The sequence below is a fragment of the Peromyscus maniculatus genome, chromosome 20, assembly GCF_049852395.1.
Source record: "Peromyscus maniculatus bairdii isolate BWxNUB_F1_BW_parent chromosome 20, HU_Pman_BW_mat_3.1, whole genome shotgun sequence".
Classification (NCBI taxonomy): domain Eukaryota; kingdom Metazoa; phylum Chordata; class Mammalia; order Rodentia; family Cricetidae; genus Peromyscus; species Peromyscus maniculatus.
In genome coordinates this window covers 50396374-50415039 of record NC_134871.1, presented here as the reverse complement: position 1 = coordinate 50415039, position 18666 = coordinate 50396374, and the positions used below count along the sequence as shown (strand labels likewise).

At 50.4% G+C, this 18666-nt stretch overlaps 1 protein-coding gene across 2 annotated transcripts in view; it reads left to right on the top strand.

Annotated features, from left to right (window-relative positions):
- Mrtfa (myocardin related transcription factor A) overlaps positions 1-18666 on the top strand; it is a 184837-nt gene that overhangs the window by 152071 nt on the left and 14100 nt on the right. For both annotated transcript variants that reach the window (XM_006979182.4, XM_015997861.3), the window contains 2 exons: positions 1872-1937; positions 18322-18377. In XM_006979182.4, the coding sequence (XP_006979244.2) occupies positions 1931-1937; positions 18322-18377 (63 nt within the window). In that variant the 5' untranslated portion in view covers positions 1872-1930. The remainder of the gene's footprint in view (positions 1-1871; positions 1938-18321; positions 18378-18666) is intronic.

Below are 18666 nucleotides of genomic sequence, written 5' to 3'. Positions count from 1 at the left end.
GCTGGCCTCGAACTCACAGAGATCCGCCTGGCTCTGCCTCCCGAGTGCTGGGATTAAAGGCGTGCGCCACCACCGCCCGGCTACACAGTAACTCTTATAAAGGAAAACATTTAATTGGGGGCTCGCTTACAGTTCAGAGGTTCAGTTCATTATCATCATGTCAGGGAACATGGCAGCATGCAGGCAGACATGATGCTGGCTGCCTCTTGATCAGAAGGCAACAGAACATGGACTGTAACACTGGCTGGTTAGAGTCCTCAAAGCCCGCTCCCACAGTGACACACTTCCTCCAACAGAGCGGTACCCACTCCAACAGAGCCACACCTCCTAATGGTGCCACGCCCTATGAGCTTATGGGGGCCAGTGACACTCACACTACCACACAAGGTAGCTTTGGATTTGATCCTCCTGCCTCCATCTTCTGAGTAGCTGGGATGACAGACATGGGCCCCAGACCCCTGTTATTAAATGCCTACTGTAATAAAATACAAATAATATTCCTTGTTTTTCTTTTTTGAGACAGACTTTTACTTTGTAGCCCCAGGCTGATATGTACTTCATAGCAGTCCTTTGCCTCAGCTTCCAGAGGGCTGGGATTATAGGTAGGAACCACTGTGCACAGCAGAAAGCATCACTGTTCAGGTAGAGGGTGGCTTAGGTGACCCAGAGTAAGTCTGAATGTGGGGAAACCAGGTGAAGAGAGTGGGCATTTTCAAACAAACATGAACTTGTAAAGATGGAAAAAGGTCCATGGTCATTAAGGAAGAGGAAAATTGAACATTCTCACTGGAGTGTCACCCTGGCAGCCTGGGAAAGTGGTGGAATTAAGAGCAGTCTGTGAGGAGGCAGAATTGCTGAACAGGGTTCAGACATTATTGGTGCAGGGGAGGCAGGGTAGCTCGGGACACAAACTGGAGTTTGGGGAGAAAGGGAAGTTCTGCTTTGTACCTGTGACTTTGAGACACAGGCAAGAGCCTAGCCATTGTTCGCCATCCCTGGCTGCCTCTGAAAACGGCTGTGCAGAAAAGGCCCGTGCTGGTGAGACCTGTTCCACGAGAGGGACTTGCTGTGGCTGTGGGGCCCTCCTAGCCCTGCCCTGGAATTGCCTAGTCTCTCACCACAGCTGTACCAGTTGTTCCACTGAATAGAGATGATCGACGCTTAATTTAATAAAAAGCCCTGTTTTATTAAGCAGGGCTGCAGACTAGAGCTCGGAGAGACACCTGTCTCTCTCCACTAGCCCGGATGTGCATTGAGTCATAGAGCTCGGTTGTCTCATCTCAGCAGAGAAAGAAAGGCAGGCCCTGAGTGAAGATGGAGAAAAGAACAGGACCGTGTTAATGACAAGATACGATCCAATCTAGAGGAATGTGGTGCATGGTGAAAATAGCCATAATTTTTGGATCCAAAAGAAAAGATTTTACCAATTAGCAGCACCCCTGGTCTCTGTGAGGAGCAGCATTTGTTCAGCGTGTTCATGTGCAAACACGTGCTGAAACCCGCCGAGCAGCTGGGAAGCTCTGGGTGCTGGGTGCTGGGTGCTGGCCCCGCTGGACTCTCCTTGAGCTTCAAACTGGTGTTTTCAGTTCCCAGAGGAAGGCTGAGTCCTGTCGGGTTTGAGCAAGAGGCAAGACTGGTAGTTGTGGAGTGTTATCGCCCTGCAAGACCCTTCGCAACTTCCTCTTGCCGCCCACAACAGAATGCGGAAACCCTGCCGTCAGACCACTTCTGCAGTTACACAGAGCTGGAGTTCGGGGTCCTCCTCTCACATTACAGCTGCTTACTGGACTTTTTCTGCATTTGAAAATGTGTCTGCTCTGGTGGGATGGCTGACTGACCTTCACCTGTCTTCTCTCTTTGCTACCATGCAGTGCTGCAGTTGAAGCTCCAGCAGCGGCGGACCCGAGAGGAACTGGTGAGCCAAGGGATCATGCCGCGTAAGTGTCTCTCTCAGCATTTGTACAAAGCTGGCTCTTCGTGTCGGTGCAGTTCCCGTGTGCCCAGGAGCCTGGCAGAGCAAAGGCCACAGGTTTATTTTCCCATCTTACCTGACTCTTACTTTTCCATCAGGAGTTCTTGTGGACTGGGTCATCAGTCACCCAGACTCATCAGTGGAACAAGCAGTGTTAGAAGCTGCAAGGGGCCAGCAAATAGATAGTCCTTTGCTCTTTTTGTGGTGGGGAGGTTTTCGAGACAGTTTCTCTGTGAAACAGGTCTGGCTGTCCTGGAACTCACTCTGTAGACCAGGCTGGCCTTGAACCCCCAGAGATCCGCCTGCCTCTGCCTCCCGAGTGCTGGGATTAAAGGCATGTACCACCACTGCCACCACCACCCGGCTGGCTCGTCCTTTGCTTTAAAATTGCCCCTTTCATGGGTTGTACAACTTCCCTTCATGAGAGGAGCAGGGGCCGCTCTGCTGGTGCACACTTTGCCTCCACACTCAGGCGTTAGGGAGAGAAACCTGCTTTTCTATTGCGGACAGGTATTGTCAGTGGCCTGCAGTTTCTTTAGAGAGATCCTGAGGCACCCATGGAGGGTATGGGTGTGTGCATGCCTGAATGGAGCTGTTAGTGAGCTGCCGTGACTCTGGGCCAGTGGCATCCCTCGGGGGAGAAATGAAACCAAACCTTAGAATTTGTAAGAAACAAGAAAGCCTGCTTTGAATACTAAGAGCATTTTAGATAGTGAAGGCTGGGGCCAGCGGTCTTGCTCTTTTGACATTTCTTAGTGAGTTCTCAGCAGGTCACAGAGGCATCCCTCGCCTGGTGGTGTGTCATCACCACTGGGCTCCACCCTGAGGAGAACAACATACACATCCGTGCTTGCGCGCGCACGCGCACACACACGCACCCCCCCCACACACACACACACGCCAATCAGCGGTTGGTAGTGCAGACTCATCTGCCCCTGCTCTCGTGTGTGTGTGTGTGTGTGTGTGTGTGTGTGTGTGTGTGTGTGTGTGTGTGTGTATGTGTGTGCTATGCTTAGAAAGGAAAGACTGGTTGGGGAAATGGAGACAAATGAAGGATACTCTGAGAGCCTGATAAATCCTGGGTAATAAATTCAGCTGGTGGGTGTGTTAACAGTAACAGGGAAAAAAAAAGTGGAGTCGCTTGGGATAGGCTGGCCGAGAAACCTGGTGTGGTGGCACTTCCTGTAACTCAGTCATTTGAGAGGCTGAGGAGTTCAAGGCCAGAGAGGGTTGCAATGGGAGACTGTCTCCAAACCAACAGAACAGAAAAGACTGTTAAAGCAGCCGGTGTCTGGAGGATGGTGAGCCAGGAGTGAGGGGTTCCAGAGAAGGTGCACTGGTTTGTAAGCACATGAGGAAGCCACTGGAGGCTGGGGAACAGTTGAGGACAGTGTTTGAGTCATATCACGGCGCTGATCTTTTTGTCCACTACACTTTACTACGGTATATTCACCTGTTGTTCCTCGTAGTCTGTGATCCTCCAGAGAAGGATTCCCACCCCATCCCTTAGTGCCAGGGCTTCTGCAGTAGATTGGCAGGGTTACTGGTAGGCAGGTGTGTGTTCTATGGAACATTCCGGAACTGCCATTCCACAAGCCTCATCTGCTTACCTTTCACAAAGGGCGTATATGTTTAGTGTCCCCTTTGTACCTCAGGTGGTTTTGGACAACATCGAGATAAAAGAAACACAAGGCCCTCAGATCTGCCCTCCAGAAATTAAACAACTACAGTCTACTGAGTGGGGATCCATGACGGGCTGGCTGCAAATGCATCACTAGTTTTGAGACCCTTGTTCTTAGAGTTGGCAGAAGGTTCGGGATCAGGCGGTTCTGAGGATGGGCTGTTCACATTATTCTGACCAGTCAGCTTCCTTGCTTGGCACTTCCTTAGCGTGGTACTCAGAAATTGCAGCTGTCTGTGTGTACCCCCGCCTACCTGAACTCTTAGAGAAAGTCACTTACTTGTGTTTCTGCCCCCAATGCCTGGCCCTAGATGAATGAAGACAACTGACTGCAAAACGGGGTGTGTGTGTGTGTGTGTGTGTGTCTGTCTGTCTGTCTGTCTGTCTAGAAAACAAAATAGTAGCAAACCGGCTAGAATTCTGGTCACAGTGTTTGAAATAATTTCAATAAACTCTCCCGTCTTACTGGGAGCCCAGGGTCTCTAGCTGTCCTGGAGTCTGACTGCATGCTTGGGTTGTCCCTGTCCCATGGATTGGGAATGCTTACCTCTCCTGTGGGAGTAAAAATGGTTCCTAGAGAGTGTCTCCCCACCCACCCACCCACCCACCCACCCACCAGGAGCTTTCCCCGTGGACAGTGCTGCTTTTCAGCTTCTTTGGGAGGAAATGGGAGCAAAAGAGATGATGAGAAAGACAGTTGAAGTCTAGAGGAGTTTCCACTGTGAGATTCTCCTCTTCCCAGTGTGTGGGGATCAGGCCTAGGCCCCGAGCTCCAGAGAGGCTCGTTCTTTTTGCTAGCCCACAGCGGTGAGTAATCCTGCCTCAGTGTCGTCTGGCATTCTCCGGGTCCTGCCACGGCCAGCGTCCCTTCCCACGGCACCCCTTGACTGTTGCTTACCACTTCCCTCACCTCCCCCGCAAGCCTTTCAAGGCTTGGCCTGGACGTTTCCAGAGTCCTTACATCTAATTTGTGTACACCTGAGAAGGAAGGCAGGTGAGCCAAGGCAGAGAAAGGGTAAGGTCCTCATGACTGTGTTTTATTTCTGGTTTATACCTTAAATCTTTTTATCCAGCCCCCCACCTCGCCTTTTTTTCCCCTAGAGCTGTGGGAAGGAAGGTCAACCTAGTCTCCTCCAGAACCCTATTCACAGCCCCATGGAGGGTGGACTGCTTGGTTCAGCTCGGACAGCGAATCTGCAGGACGTGATGTGCTTCCCTGGCTCCTTTCCCGTTACGGTTGTTCTCGTTCTCTGTGTTGTTGAACGTCAGGAGTGGCCTTCTCAAAGGATTTAGAGGATTAAAAAGTCCTCTAGTCCCACATACCTTTCTCTGTGGCTCATGTGCTCTGCTCATGTGTCTCAGCTGAGGATGTGGAGCTGCTTTCTGATGTGTGCTCTGAACAGGAGCATTCCCAAGCATCCTTTATCCTCATTATGTAAACATATGTCTCAAATGTAACTCTGCTTAAAACCCACCAAATATAGAGAGCCAGAATGTGGGGGCCTGCGCAGTCCTGGCTCTGAACTTTCTCTGGTGCTTTCTGAGAAAAGGGGAGCATGCGGGAAGCCAGCGGGTCTTTCAGTCCAGAGCCAGCAGTGCCCTTGTAGTGAGGATAAAGGTCCAAGAGACTGGCAGTGTGTTTTACACACACGCACACGCATGTGCACACATTAACAGACACACACGCACACGTACGCACACATGTTAACACACACAAGAGTGAAGGTCAGAGACAGGAACAGTGTTCTGATGAGGCCAGCTGTACAGTTGTCCATAACCTTTTAAGAAGGCAGGTATGGATGCTGTCCTGCCAGGCAAATGAGAGGAAACTCCTGTGACTCCCTGGATGTGAGAGAAGAGCCACGATTGGTTTGCCCTTGGCTTGTTCCATGAGGCTCCTTGACAGCAAGCAAAGAGCAGGACGTTTCTGGTGCTGTCGCCAACCTGTTCATCCGTCGTCGTCTCACGGCAATGAGAGCAGGCGCAACAGCTCGGCAATAAGTGGAGGAACAGATCTTGGCCCTTGAAGTGCTCCGGGCGCTTGGCTTGGTCCTCTTGAGCTTGTCTTTTAATTCCTTCATGTCTCCCCTCCCTCCCTCCCTCCCTCCCTCCCTCCCTCCCTCCCTCCCTCCCTCCCTCCCTCCCTCCCTCCCTCCCTCCCAACCTCCCTCTCTCCCTCTTCTTTGTTTTTTGGTGTTGGAAATCAAACCCAGGTCCTCATATGCTGGGCAAATGCTCTTCCCCCTGAGTTGTATCCAAGCTATACCATGTCTTCTTTATTTATTTTTCTTATTATGTGTTTGTCTGTGTGTGAGTGTATGTGTCTGGGTATGTATGTGTGTGTGGTTCTCTATGTGTGTGTGTGTCTGTGTATGTATGTGTGTATGTATGTATCTATATGTGTGTAGATTTCAGGAGTCACTTCTCTCCTTCATCAAGTCCCAGGATTAAACTTAGGTCATCAGGCTTGGCAGCAAGCACCTTTACCTGCAAAGCCACCTTGAACTATGTCTTTACATTTTAATGGTGTTCCCCTGTGTGTAGCCAGTGCCATTGGTGACTCTTGTGGCTGACTGGTTAGGAGAATTCTGAGGGTATGAGGGCAGCTAGTTAGTGTCTTCCAAAGGCCTCCTCAGAGGTGCTTATACACACTGGCAGAAGAGTAACTGGTTCTGCCAGCTGATTAGGAATGGTTTGTAGGTCTGTGGTAAGCCCCATGTGTCTCATGCTGACCCTGCAAAGAATGTTGTGAGCAGTGGGTTCCCAAGGCTCTGGATAGACTGACCCAGCTTCACTCCACCCTCCAGCTCTGCAGTCGGACCCTGTTGTCCGTCCTGAACTGAGGATACTGGCCACCTCGTCTACAGAGAGACCGTTGGCACACTAATCTAAGAGATCGTTTTGTTAGGCCCCAGTGTTTGCTGAAGATTTCCTGTTCATCTGACCCAGAAGAGATGTCTGTGTTTGACAAAAGGTTACATGTGAAGCGCTGAGGTCCATGACTATGTTCCCTCTTCTACTCAAGTTAAATTCTTCTTTGTAGGCTGGGGGAGGGTGGACTGAACCAAGCCTTGTTGTGCTAGGGCCTGCACTCGGTGCCCATGAACTACCTTTGTTTCCTACTAAAGATCAAGGTGGCAAGGTTGTAGGTTTCTGGGAAATGTTTGTTTGCTTATTTTCAAAGTGTGTGTGTGTGTGTGTGTGTGTGTGTGTTTACATTTATTTATTTTACTATGTATTAGTGCTTTGCATGCGTGTATGTAAGTGCACCGCATGCATGCTTGGTACCCACAAAGGCCAGAAAATCATCAGGATTCCCTGGAACGGAAGTGGCAGGCAGTTGTGAATGGCCGTGTGGGTGCTGGGAATCAAACGAGAGCGCTGCAAAAACAACAAATACTTCTAACTGCAGAGCCAAATCACCAGCCTGAAAATGCTGCTGTTTGTTTTTAGCGAAGGGTGGTATTGTCAGGGATGTGATGTTCTGTCTCCGTAGATACTTCATAGATTAGTGCCTTTGTGTGGGGCCAGGGAAGGGTAGACCCTCGTCTCTCTAGGCTTCCATTGTCTCCATTTGCTCAAGTCCATCTGGAAGTTGGTAGAAGGCCTGTATGTTAGTCTCTGAATTTTTACCCTGTTAACCAGTGGTTTGGCCAAGAGCTACTCTTTCCAGAAGGAGCTTAGGAAACACCCCACCCCCAACACACGTTTGCCCATGCTGAGCTCTGGCTTCCCGGCTCGCCTGCCTCCAGACACCTGCTCCTGGCCTCAGCACAGCCCCTCTGCCCTTTCAGACCGAAAAGATACTTCCTGTCCTTTGTTATCCCCATTCCTTTCTTTCCCTTCCCTCTCTCCCCTCTCCTCCAACTCCTCTTCTTCATCTTCTTCTTAGTTAAAGAGAGACCCTATTTCCACAGGAATGTGACTGTTTAACTGTAATCGTAGCTCTAATTTTTGTGTTTTTATCTTGTTTTGTTTTTATAAACACTGGTAAAATGTGTGTTTCAGGAATGAGCTAGACTGATCCCTAGATTTGAAGCCCAGAGGAAATTGGGTTAGGCATGTGGGCATGTGGTCCCTGGAATGCTTTCTTTTCTCTCAGGAAGACCAACTGGGCCCATGGCTCCTGGGAGTTTCCTGTTGCACTCTTGATGGACTTTTGGAGTCCTTGTCTCTCTTTCCGCTGTTCCGGGGTGTGTGCTCCTCAGTGGATGTGACTGGCATAGAGGAGCCTCCTTGGCCAGTTGCTCACAAGTCCTGAAATTGGAGTTCACTGTGTGTTGTGCCTGAATTGAAACAAAAAAACCAAGGGCAAGCTTTGTTGAAAGTCTTTCTAAAATTACTATTAACATTTATTTTTTGGCCAGGCATAGCAGCGCACACCTTTAATCCCAGCACCCAGGAGGCAGAGGCAGGTGGATCTCTGAGTTCGAGGCTGGCCCAGTCTACAGATGGAGTTACAGTACAGCCAGAGCTATGTAGAGATACCTGTCTCAAAAACAAAACAAAAATTATTTATTGTGTGAGTGTATATGGGGGGTGGGGTGGGTTTATTTGTGGTTGAGGGGGAAGGTTGGAGGACTCGAGGGAGTTGGTTCTCTCCTACTATGTGCATCCCAAGGATCAGGCTCTGGACATCTGGCTTAGCAGAAAGTGCCATTTCCTGACAGGCCATCTCACTGTCCTTCAGCTAATGTTTTGTTTTGTGAAGTGGTGGTACTAACTTGTAACTTGGGCCTACATATCGCTATGTCGACCAAGTTGGCCTCAGACTTGTAGAGATCTGCTGCTTGCCTCTGCCTCCCGACTGCTGGGATCAAAGGTGTGCCTGTCCTGCTGGGCTTCCAAGTAACCTTCTTGATGGAGGTTTTATATAGTTTTATTATCTTTTTAAAAGAACAGGAGGGTAGTGTTGCTCTTCATGATTTGTTCTTAATATCTGAGGTATAAATATAAAGGGCAACATTTTGCAAGGTGTAATAAGTGAGGAGGATATAGTAATGTACACCTGGCCTACAGAATGTGTTCCAGGCCAGTCCGAATGCATCTGAGACCCTGTCTTGGAACAAACAACAAAAACCCAAAAGACAATAAAGGCAGCAGAGGAGACCGTGAGGCTGTCCGGTGGCTACTGTGCTTATTCTACAGCCCGGCATCCTGAGGTCGAGGTTCATCCTTAGCACCACACATGGATGAAAGACAGAAATCATGATGTGTCAAGTGGAGCCTGGTACATCTGATGATGGTGATGATTTAGATTCTTCAGGAATAGGGTATTATTCTCTGAAGGACAAAGATGATTTGCAGTTTATCTAAACAGAAGACTAAGGAATTTTTATAAAAAGTGGTCATTTTGGGTGTGTGTGTCTGAGTCTGTGTGTTTTTTGTTTCTTGTTTTTGTTTTTTTGAGACAGGGTTTCTCTGTGTAGCTTTGCGCCTTTCCTAGAACTCGCTTTGGAAACCAGGCTGGCCTCGAACTCACAGAGATCCGCCTGCCTTTGCCTCCCGAGTGCTGGGATTAAAGGCGTGCGCCAGCACCACCCGGACGAGTCTGTGTGTTCTGAGGCTCCTTTCCAACTTCCAGATCATCCTCTCTCAGCTTCCCAATTGCTTGACACCAGGCCTGACTAAGTCTTTCTTTTTTCTTCTTAACGGTTTTGGACTTTACTGAGGAAGGAGGGGTACTGGAATCATAGACCAGTCTGAAGCCTTTGGCTGCAGAACGACGTGAAATGACCAGTGGCAACCATGAGGACCTAGCACTCTTCAAAGTTGGCTGTGCTGACATGTGCCTGCAGACCTAGCCTGCGGAGGTGGAGACTGGGGGCCCCCCGGGACTTGCTGGCCAGTCTAGCCCAGTCGTCAAGATCGAGGGTTAATGAGAGGTTGTTTAAAAAAGAAGCCAGAGGGGCAGCAGGATGGCCCGGGGTGAAGGCACTTGCTGCCAAGCCTGTACACCTGTGTTGGATCTCCAGGACCCACATGGTAGAAGCAGAGAAACCCAGATAGTTGCCCTCTGACCTTTACACATGTGTCAGGATGTGTGCACCCCACAATACACAACATATTTAAAACATACAAGGAAAAAGAAATTTGAAAAGGGCCCAGAGGGTGGCTCAGTGGTTCAGAGTACTTTCTGTTCTTGCAGAGGACCGGAGTTCAGTTTCAGCTCTCACGCGGGTGACTCACAGCCACTTCTGTTACTCTAACAAAGTACATGAAATAATCAGTTTATAAAAGGGGAGTTTTGCTCAGTTTGTTTTAATGTGTATGTGTGTTTGCCTCCATGTATGTCTGTGTACCACATGTGTGCCTGGTGCACATGGAGGTCAGAACAGGGCATCAGATCTTCCGGAACTGGGGGTACAGTGGTTACATGTAAGCCACCTGTCAGTGGTAGGAACCTAATCTGTGTCTTCTGCAAGAATAGCTGGTGTCATGGTTTTGAGATTATAGTACATGATTGACAGGCCTGTGGAGAGACAGTGTGCCATGGTGAGCGTGCACAGTGAAGAAAGCTGTTCAGTTCACACAGCGGGAAGTGAAGGAAAGAAAGGATGAGCTGGGGTCCCTCTCTCCTTGTCTTTTTCAAAGCCACACCCTCCTAAAGGGTTTATCACTCCTGGTAGTAGTAGCATGGTCCTTAATAAGGACCAAGTCTTTTAACACATGAACCTCTGGGAAACACAGCGATCAGATTCAAAGTGTTTGGGCCTGGTGTTTCAACCTTAGTGTGCCGTCTCTCTGACATTTGTTTGTGCTGGTCTGTGCACCCCTCTCCTAGCTTTGCAGGTGGGAGCTTCTAGAGCAGCTTGTACCTCCGATCCCTGCTTCCTGCATTAATCCTTTCTGTGTGTGTATGGGTGAGTGCACATGTGTGTGGAGGGCAGAGGTACTGTTCCCCAGACCCCAGGCCTCCCGTCTCCCAGCCCTGGATGCACCGCTATATCCAGCTTTTTTAAACGTATGTTCCAGAGATTGAATTTGTGTCCTCAGAAGCACTTTACTGACTGAGCCATCCCCTGTACCCTCTGTCTTGGTAGTTGGCTTTGGTGTTGGTCTGGGTGGAGGTGACAGCCAGGTACCCAAACAAGGGTGCTGTCAAGCCTGCATACTGAAACAGGGTATATGTTGAATGCTCGTGACTCTCAATTTGGAGCTTGCTTGCCCTAGAGATGTGGTCCCTTCTCTACTCAAGCTGTCTCCGGTTCTTGTTGTCATAGTCAGGCCCTAGAACCGTTGACATGGCTCTTTCATTAGTGGTCTTCGTTGCAGACATTTTGGTGGGTGTGATGTGTCGGCTGAACACGGACAGAGAGTGGAGGTCGGGCGCCGCTGGCGCTCGGTGTTGCTTCATGGCATGCCATTTCTTCTCTGGGTAAGAAGGGAGGAGACTTAACCCAGTTTAGCAGACGGCAGAACACTTTCACTTTATTCAGTGCTGATCGTCACTGGGTGTGGTAGTAAGTGTAGCTGCCTCAGAAGTCACATGACTCACCCTTGGGCTCACTGCCACTTAGAAACAGAGGCAGGTACAGCCCAGCTTTTCTGGCTCTAGACATGTTATTGATTCCTGAAGGAAACAGTTTATAGTGGTACTTACCCACACAGGGATCTTCAAGTCTGAAAGTACTTGGAAGGGCTGGGGTGAGGCTCTTGCCTGCCATGCATGAAACTCGGGGTCCAGAGCCCAGCAGCACATAAACCACCGGGGCAGCACATACCTGTCATCCCAGCTCTCAGGAGAGGGCAGGGTAGCAGGAGCTCAGGGTTGATGTCTTCTGCTACATAAGCAAGGTCAGGGCCAGCCTGATCTGTGTGAGAGAGGACAGAGAAGGGGGTTCACTTGAAACTGAAACAGCCTCCATTTGAGGTCCAGGGATTGGTCAGGAGGTCACGTTTGAGGAGTTGGAAGGGAGAGTGACCTGTCACTGTTGGCCTTCCAGGGTGCTAACAGTCCATGCCCGCCATGGGAGGCTGGGAGGCTGTAGGCAGCTTTCTGCTTCTGTCATGATACCCTGTGTTAAATCAGTGGTGCTTAGTTTCTTCTGTGCTACGGATGCTTCTTGAAGACTATTGTATATTCTCTGACTGGACAGTTGTCCAAGCAAGCTCCTGCAAGTCAATGCACGATTTCTAGGTCCTCAGCTGTACCGATGGGTTCCTGTGCCCTGGAGTGAACCTCCTCTACCTGCGTATAGAATCCCAGGATCATCTCCTTGATGCTCACGGCAGGCAGCCCTTACACGTCAGCGGTGTAGCCAGCCTGTGCCTTCCTGCAGTGTGTGAGGGCCCTTTCCATATCCTGCGTCTGTCTGGGTGGACGGCCTAGGTGTGATGGCCACGCCCCAGTCTAGTCAGAGGCTCCAGGGAAACAGCACAGAGCCCATTTATCTGTCAGTTCTTCAGGGCCAGGACCTCACGTGTGCTAGGCTCTGCTGCTGAAGCTTTGACTCCCAGGAATATAGCTCCAGAAATGAGAACTCCTCAGCCATGAAGTCAGCAGAGTTGAAATGTCAACCTTGGCAATCCGTGGGCTGCAGATGTCATAGGCAGATGGCCCTCATATCCCAGAGCTGAAAATTCAAACCAGGCTGTTGAGAAAGTTCATGAAGTCCTTCCACGTGTTTTGTGTTCTTCTTCACTCAGGGTGTGCTGGAGAATGAGCATATTTTAAACCTCATTTTCTCCATTCCTTTTGTCCTTTGGACTAGTGAAATAATGATTTTCAAATTTTTGTGGTTCCAAAATTGCCAAGCCCCTAAAGGTAAGACTGCTTGGAGCCCAGGATTCTAGAGGCCCTTGAATTCCACTAGAATGCCCTTTTATTGAACCCCATTTACTTCTGGCATTTACTTCATGGAGCATATTGCTACTCTGTTGATGGAAGCTGGGAGGTGTTGGCACAAACCTTTAATCCCAGCACTCGGGAGGCAGAGGCAGGTGGATCTCTGTGAGTTCGAGGCCAGCCTGGTCTCCAAAGCGAGTTCCAGGAAAGGCGCAAAGCTACACAGAGAAACCCTGTCTCGAAAAACAAAAAACAAAACAAACAAACAAACAAAAAAAAGAATAAAAATTAAAGTTGAGTAGTGGCATTTGCTTTTAATCCCAGCACTCAGGAGGCAGAGGCAGGTGGATCTCTGAGTTTGAGGCCAGCCTGGTCTACAGAGTGAGATCCAGGACAGCCCTATACAAAGAAACCCTGTCTCAAAGAAAGGGAAAGAGAAGGGGGCGGGGGAAGGAGAAGGAAGAGGAAGTAAGTAAGTAAGTAAAAAAATTAAAGGGGTTGGAGAAATACCCTAGAGGTCAAGAGCACTGGCTCTTCTTCCAGAGGACCTGGATTCAACTTCCAGCACTACTTGGCAGCTCACAACCATCTGTTAATTCCAGTCCCAGAGATACTGTGCCCTCCAAGGACACTGCATGCACATTGTGCACAGACATACACAAAGTTACACCCATAAACATAAAATAAAAAAATTTTTAAAGAATAAAAATTAAAAACTATAAAGAAAGTCTGAGTATGGAAGATCTACTGACGGTCACAGTGTGCGTCTCCTGAGTACAGAGCTGGAGTGAGATGATGAGCGCCGGGGCTGAACTGCCATTCTCTTTCTGTGGAGACCCAGGCCCACATGCACACAGACAGACATGAGGGAGGGGGCCGTCCATGGGGAATGAGGAATTGGGCTTGATGGCTAAGAGCTGTCCATGATGAGAAGCATTTCCAGAACTGCCTGGTGGGTCCTAGGAGGCTTCCTTGCCTGGATGCTTAAGGAAATCTGGAACTGGTTCCAGACGGTAATGGTTTGATGCCCTTCCTGCTTCAGCTCATGAACACAGCCTTGCAGGCACCTTGGACACAACTCTGAGGCCTCCTTTGAATGGTTAGACAGTGTATTCTTGAGAAAATGGAAATCATAACTTGGTTTTCTTATTCACAAATGTGTTCATTTAAGGCGGCAGGCTTGTCAGGAAGGAAGAAGACAGGTGCTAGCAGGAAGGTCCAGGGTATCTGCTGCTTACAGCCAGCTGGGGTGGAGCCCGGTCTGGGGCTGAAGCTGCCATGAGGAATGCCACAGCTCTTGGCCAGTGCATCCTTGGGTCTGCGGCTTCTCCTTCTTCCTGCTCAGTCTAAGCTGTACACTTGCCTTTGCTCAGAGCGTCACAGAGCCCCAGGGTGGAGAGAGGATCGAGAACTGCCCTCTGCCCCCAGAAATGTGTGTTCTTAACAGCTCTGGTGTTGCATGGATCTTAGGGGCTTCTCCCTGCAGAGACTGCCTCCTTGGGGTTCTGGAATGTGAAGGTTGGAATGAGTGATGTTCTGGACCCTCCCAGCAAAGCTTTCCAGGCAATGAGGAGGGGGGACGGAGTCTGCATGGGCACATCCCTCCTGGCTGCACACGTAAGAGTCTGGTCTATGCAGTTGCCCAAGGCCGGGATTTCAAACCCATTTTCTGCTTTACTCTGCTTCCCTGTGTCCCGTCTCCTTAGCATGGACTCTCGGCTGATTTGGAATCCCCAGTGTCACTTGGTCCTGTATCAGGAAAGCCCAGGGCTTTGCCCACATCATCTTCCATCTCCATCACCAAGCCGCCCTCTGTAATGCGCTGTAACAGAGCCGGCTGGGCACGCACGGGGGTGACCCAGCCTCAAACCCCAGGGACTCAGGAGTGGTGGCTCACTCGCTGTCTCAGCTCCAGTCCCTCCCACATGAACCTGGGACGTGCTTAGCTAGACGCTCCTCACAGGCCGAAAGGAGGAGCCATTGCTCTTTCCTCCTTCGGCCTGGCAGAAGGAGCTGTTGAAATGGCCAAACCTGTTGTCGGGGAGCAGAGTTGAGAATGGAGAGAGAGAAACACAACCTTAGGTCGGCTGCCGAGGATGACAGGAACCAACATGCTGGTCAGGGTTAGGTGAAGGAAGAAGGGGAGGCCAAAGAGGACCCGGATGGGACCCACCCTCTGGTTACATCTCAGCCAGTGTGGCTTCACGGTGTAACCAGAGAACAGTAGTTCTGAGACTAGGCTCCACTTGTTATCAAAGGAGTCTTCAGGGCTTCATCATTGCTATCTTGTTCTCCTGGTCATTTCTCAGTCTCCTGCCCCTGTCCAGCACAAGAATTCTCCCTGCTTCTGCTCCCCAGTCGGTCTGTGTAAGACCCAAGGCTGTTCCATGGAGAGCAAGCCTTGGTCTTCAAACTATGGTTTTCCAGGTCTGAAAGCCCTAGGGCCTCTCAGGTTGGGTCCATTAGCCCTTCTTCTGTGCCCCGTACCTCCTGCTTGCTGCTGTGGTCAAGCCTGCCTTCCTGCATGGCCCATAGTCTCCAGCTAACTAGTACATCCAACCGGTGCAACCTGGACATGCCACCTCCACCCCACTGGGCACCAGTCTGACAGGTTCTCTTCTTCTCTGTTTTTTAAAGTTGAGAAACGAACTCAGAGAAGCGAAAGAATTCTCTTTAACAGAATTAAGTTGTAACCATGGCTGCCATTTTCTAGTTTTTTCTGATTTTTCTGGGCTTAGTAAATGGAACATTACCCACCACAGGTGTTGTATGTGCTCCTGTGTCTGTGTGAGTGCACGTGGGAGGACAGCCTCGAGTATCGGCCTTGCCCTTACCTGGAAACAAGACTGCCTTACTGCTGACTACTGTGCGTCAGTCTCCCTGGCTTGTGAGCTCCAGGGTTACTGAAACGTGTTCCTGTGCCTGCCTTTCTATGGGCGCTGAGGATTTGAACTCAGGTCCTTGTATGTTCGTGACAAATGCTTTACTCACTGAACCTTCTCTGCAGCCCTCCTTAGGTAAAATACTAAATTAGCTAGCATGATAAAATATCTGAATTAGCAGCTGGGCATGGTCACATGTGCCTGTGATCCCAGAACTTGAAGGGTTGGATCATCCCGAGTTTGAGTCTAGCGTGGCCTACATAATGAGACCACATCTGAAAAAAAAAACAAAAACAGAAAACTCAGCCTGTCCCTATCATGTGATAAGCACTCAGTGAATATTAGTTTCGTTCTCGTTTGTGTGTGTGTGAGAGAGAGTGCCCTTAGCTGAGTGGTTCAGAAGCTATGTCCGCTGTGGCCATTTCACCTCTCACCATCTTGCACTGGTCGGCACCTGTTCTTGGTGTATAAAGAGGATGCACCCGCCCTTGTATTGAGCTGTGTCTGTGCTTGTGAGGCATGTTTCTAGAAAGCAGGTTTGTGCATTACCCCTGGGGTGGCCAGTGTAGAACATGCAGGTAGCCAGGGGTTTAGATCATCATCTATGGCTGCAACCCAGAACCAGCTGGTCTGAGAATCAAGTGACCCAGCCAGAGTGACGTCATTGACGGCAGTGGTGCTGGACAGGAGTGGTGGGTGCGTGCTTCCGGCCATGTGGCTATGTGTTTGGTTCATCTCTTTGCTTGTATGTTCTAAGACAGGGTCTCTCTCCATAACCCTGGTTGTCCTGGAACTCAGAGAGAGGTCCTCCTGCCTCTACCTCCTGAGTGCTGAGTGCTGGGATTAAAGGTCTGCACCACCATGCCCAGCCTAACTCTTTTAAAATATTTTATTTACTTGTGTGTGTGTGTGTGTGTGTGTGTGTGTGTGTGTGTGTGTGTGTGTGTGTGTGTTATACTAGATGCAGATGCCTTCAGAAAATAGAAGGGGAAATATTGGATCCCCTGGAACTGGAGTTGTAGGCTATTGTGAGCCACCCAAAGGGGGTTCTGAAAATTGAGCCCAGGTCCTCTGCATAAGCAAACACTCTTAACTACAAAGCCATCTCTCCAGCTCCACTGATGTGTGTCGGGTGAGCAGAGTTTCAGTCTCCAAAAATCAGTCACACCCTGCGTCATGCCAGAAGTAGTTGTTAGAGCAGACTTCGTCCTGGGACATGATCCCCGATGCAGGAACTTTTCCGAGTTTTTAACCTGTGTCTGAGCTCTAGGGCCTGGCTGTTCCTGGAGGTTTCCAGCTGTGCTGCAGAACCCTCTTATGTCCCATCTCTGACCACTTAGAACCTCCTTCTTATCCGCTCAGTAGCTTACTGAGTAATACTGTGTGCCTTGTACCTGAAGAATGGGAAAGTCTGTGAGATGTGGAAGAAGGAGACAGAGCACCCCTCGCCTGCTGCTGTGGGGTGCGTTGTCACAGCAGACTGACAGTGAGCAGGTACAGCAACCGTCAGGGTGCTGGTGGCCAGCGTCCACTTCCTGGAATTGACTTGTGCTGTGTTCTAAGCCATCCACAGCTAAAGCCGTGGTGGGGGTGGGGAGCACTAGCCCATCCCTCTCAGGCCAGGCTTCTGCTCCCAGGCCCCGGAAGCCAGTTTTGCTGTGGTACAGCCTTGCACAGTGGAGCCAGGAACTGGGGCCAGGTTCCTTCCCTCTGGGCAGCCTGGGTGGTTCCCCAGAATGATTCTCCAGCTGAGTGGGTTGACAGAAACCTGTGCTGGTTGATGTTAAAATTGTCTGTTAAGTCTAGAGCTCCCCCTGCTGTCAGAAAATGGAAGGGTTCTCTGGGCTTCATTTAAGGAAAAATGAAGTTTTCTTTCCTGTTGTTAATACTTTTTCCCTTCCCCAGACAGGGTTTCTCTGTGTAGCCCTGGCTGTCCTGGAACTCACTCTGTAGACCAGGCTGGCCTCGAACTCACAGAGCTCCACCTGTCTCTGCCTCCCAAGTGCTGGGATTAAAGGCGTGCGCCACCGCCTCCTGGCTGTTATTACTATTTTTTAAAATTGTCTTTAATTTAAACAAAATGCTGCTGGGGCTCTGAAGCTCCTCTGAGCATGCTCTTGGGCCCAGCCCCAGGGAGTGAGGGCGGAAGCACAGAGGCCAGGCAGGATAGGGCCTATCTGTGCTCTGGCTACTTTGAGCGGCTCCTACCCTCACCCGCCACCACAGGCAGCAGCCTGGAAGGTTATCTTTGCACACAGTCTCCCGGCTGCTTGCAGCCTCGGGCAGCAGAAGTGAAACTGGCCACAGCCTGCATATCCTCACCTGCTGCCATCGTTCCCTAGTGAAGTGAGCCCCATGCTCCCCGTCTCCCCAGTGTCTGACATTGTCATGTGTCACCTTGCAAGAGACTGGGAGTGCTCGTGGTGCATGTGCAGAGGCTGCGGTTGGCCTTGCCCCGGAGACAGAAGCTGAGGTCCCAGTGATTGTCCGGGAGCCAGAAGAGGACCCGCAGCAGGGCCAGCCAGCATGACTGAGAGATCTTCAGTTCTCAGAGATGAAGCTGAGTTCAGTTCGTAGTGCTCTTGGTACCAGCTGAGGAAGGAGGCCGCACTGAGAAGACACGGGCCTTTGGGGTTAACTATCCCAGCCGGTCACTACAGTCCCTAATGAGACTGAAGAAGCGAGGTAGATCCGCTTCCCTCTCTGCCTGAACCAGGCGGTCTTGGTGGCTTACCTGATGAGACCCGGAGCAGTGTAGGACTGAAATGAAGCTCAGGAGAGGCGGCTGTGCTGCCACCAGGGTCTTAAAGCACCTAGCCATAAAGACACATGCTCCCCTGGGTGTCAGGGAGGCATTTCTGCTGCGGTTGTGGAGTTTTACATGATGGGTCACGAGAAGTCGCGTTGGTGCTGAGCACTGAGCCCAGGGCCTTGCGTTCTAGCACTGAGCCAGCCTCAGCCTCTAAAAGTAACTCTTCTATGATTCTTTTCTCAACAGCTTTGAAAAGTCCAGCTGCATTTCACGAGCAGAGAAGGAGCCTGGAGCGGGCCAGGGTAAGGTCCTTTCCCCGAAGACCCCCAGGGTACTGTCGGCGTCATCCACCAGCTGCATTCCCTTCCAGTCCAGCACAGCTTTGGGGTCAGCCCTCACCTCAGAGCTCTAAATAATAGAAATCTTGGGCCTTTCCTGCTTCCTCCTTCCCCAGCCACCTTCCCTGGAAGACTCTTTTTTAGTGCCTTAGAGCCCTTGTGGAGGTCGTCAGAGCTCCCTCCCCAAACCTGGCCTGGAAGACCACTCAGCTTCCCTCCATTGATCCCAGTGAGCCTCATGGAGGTGACCCGC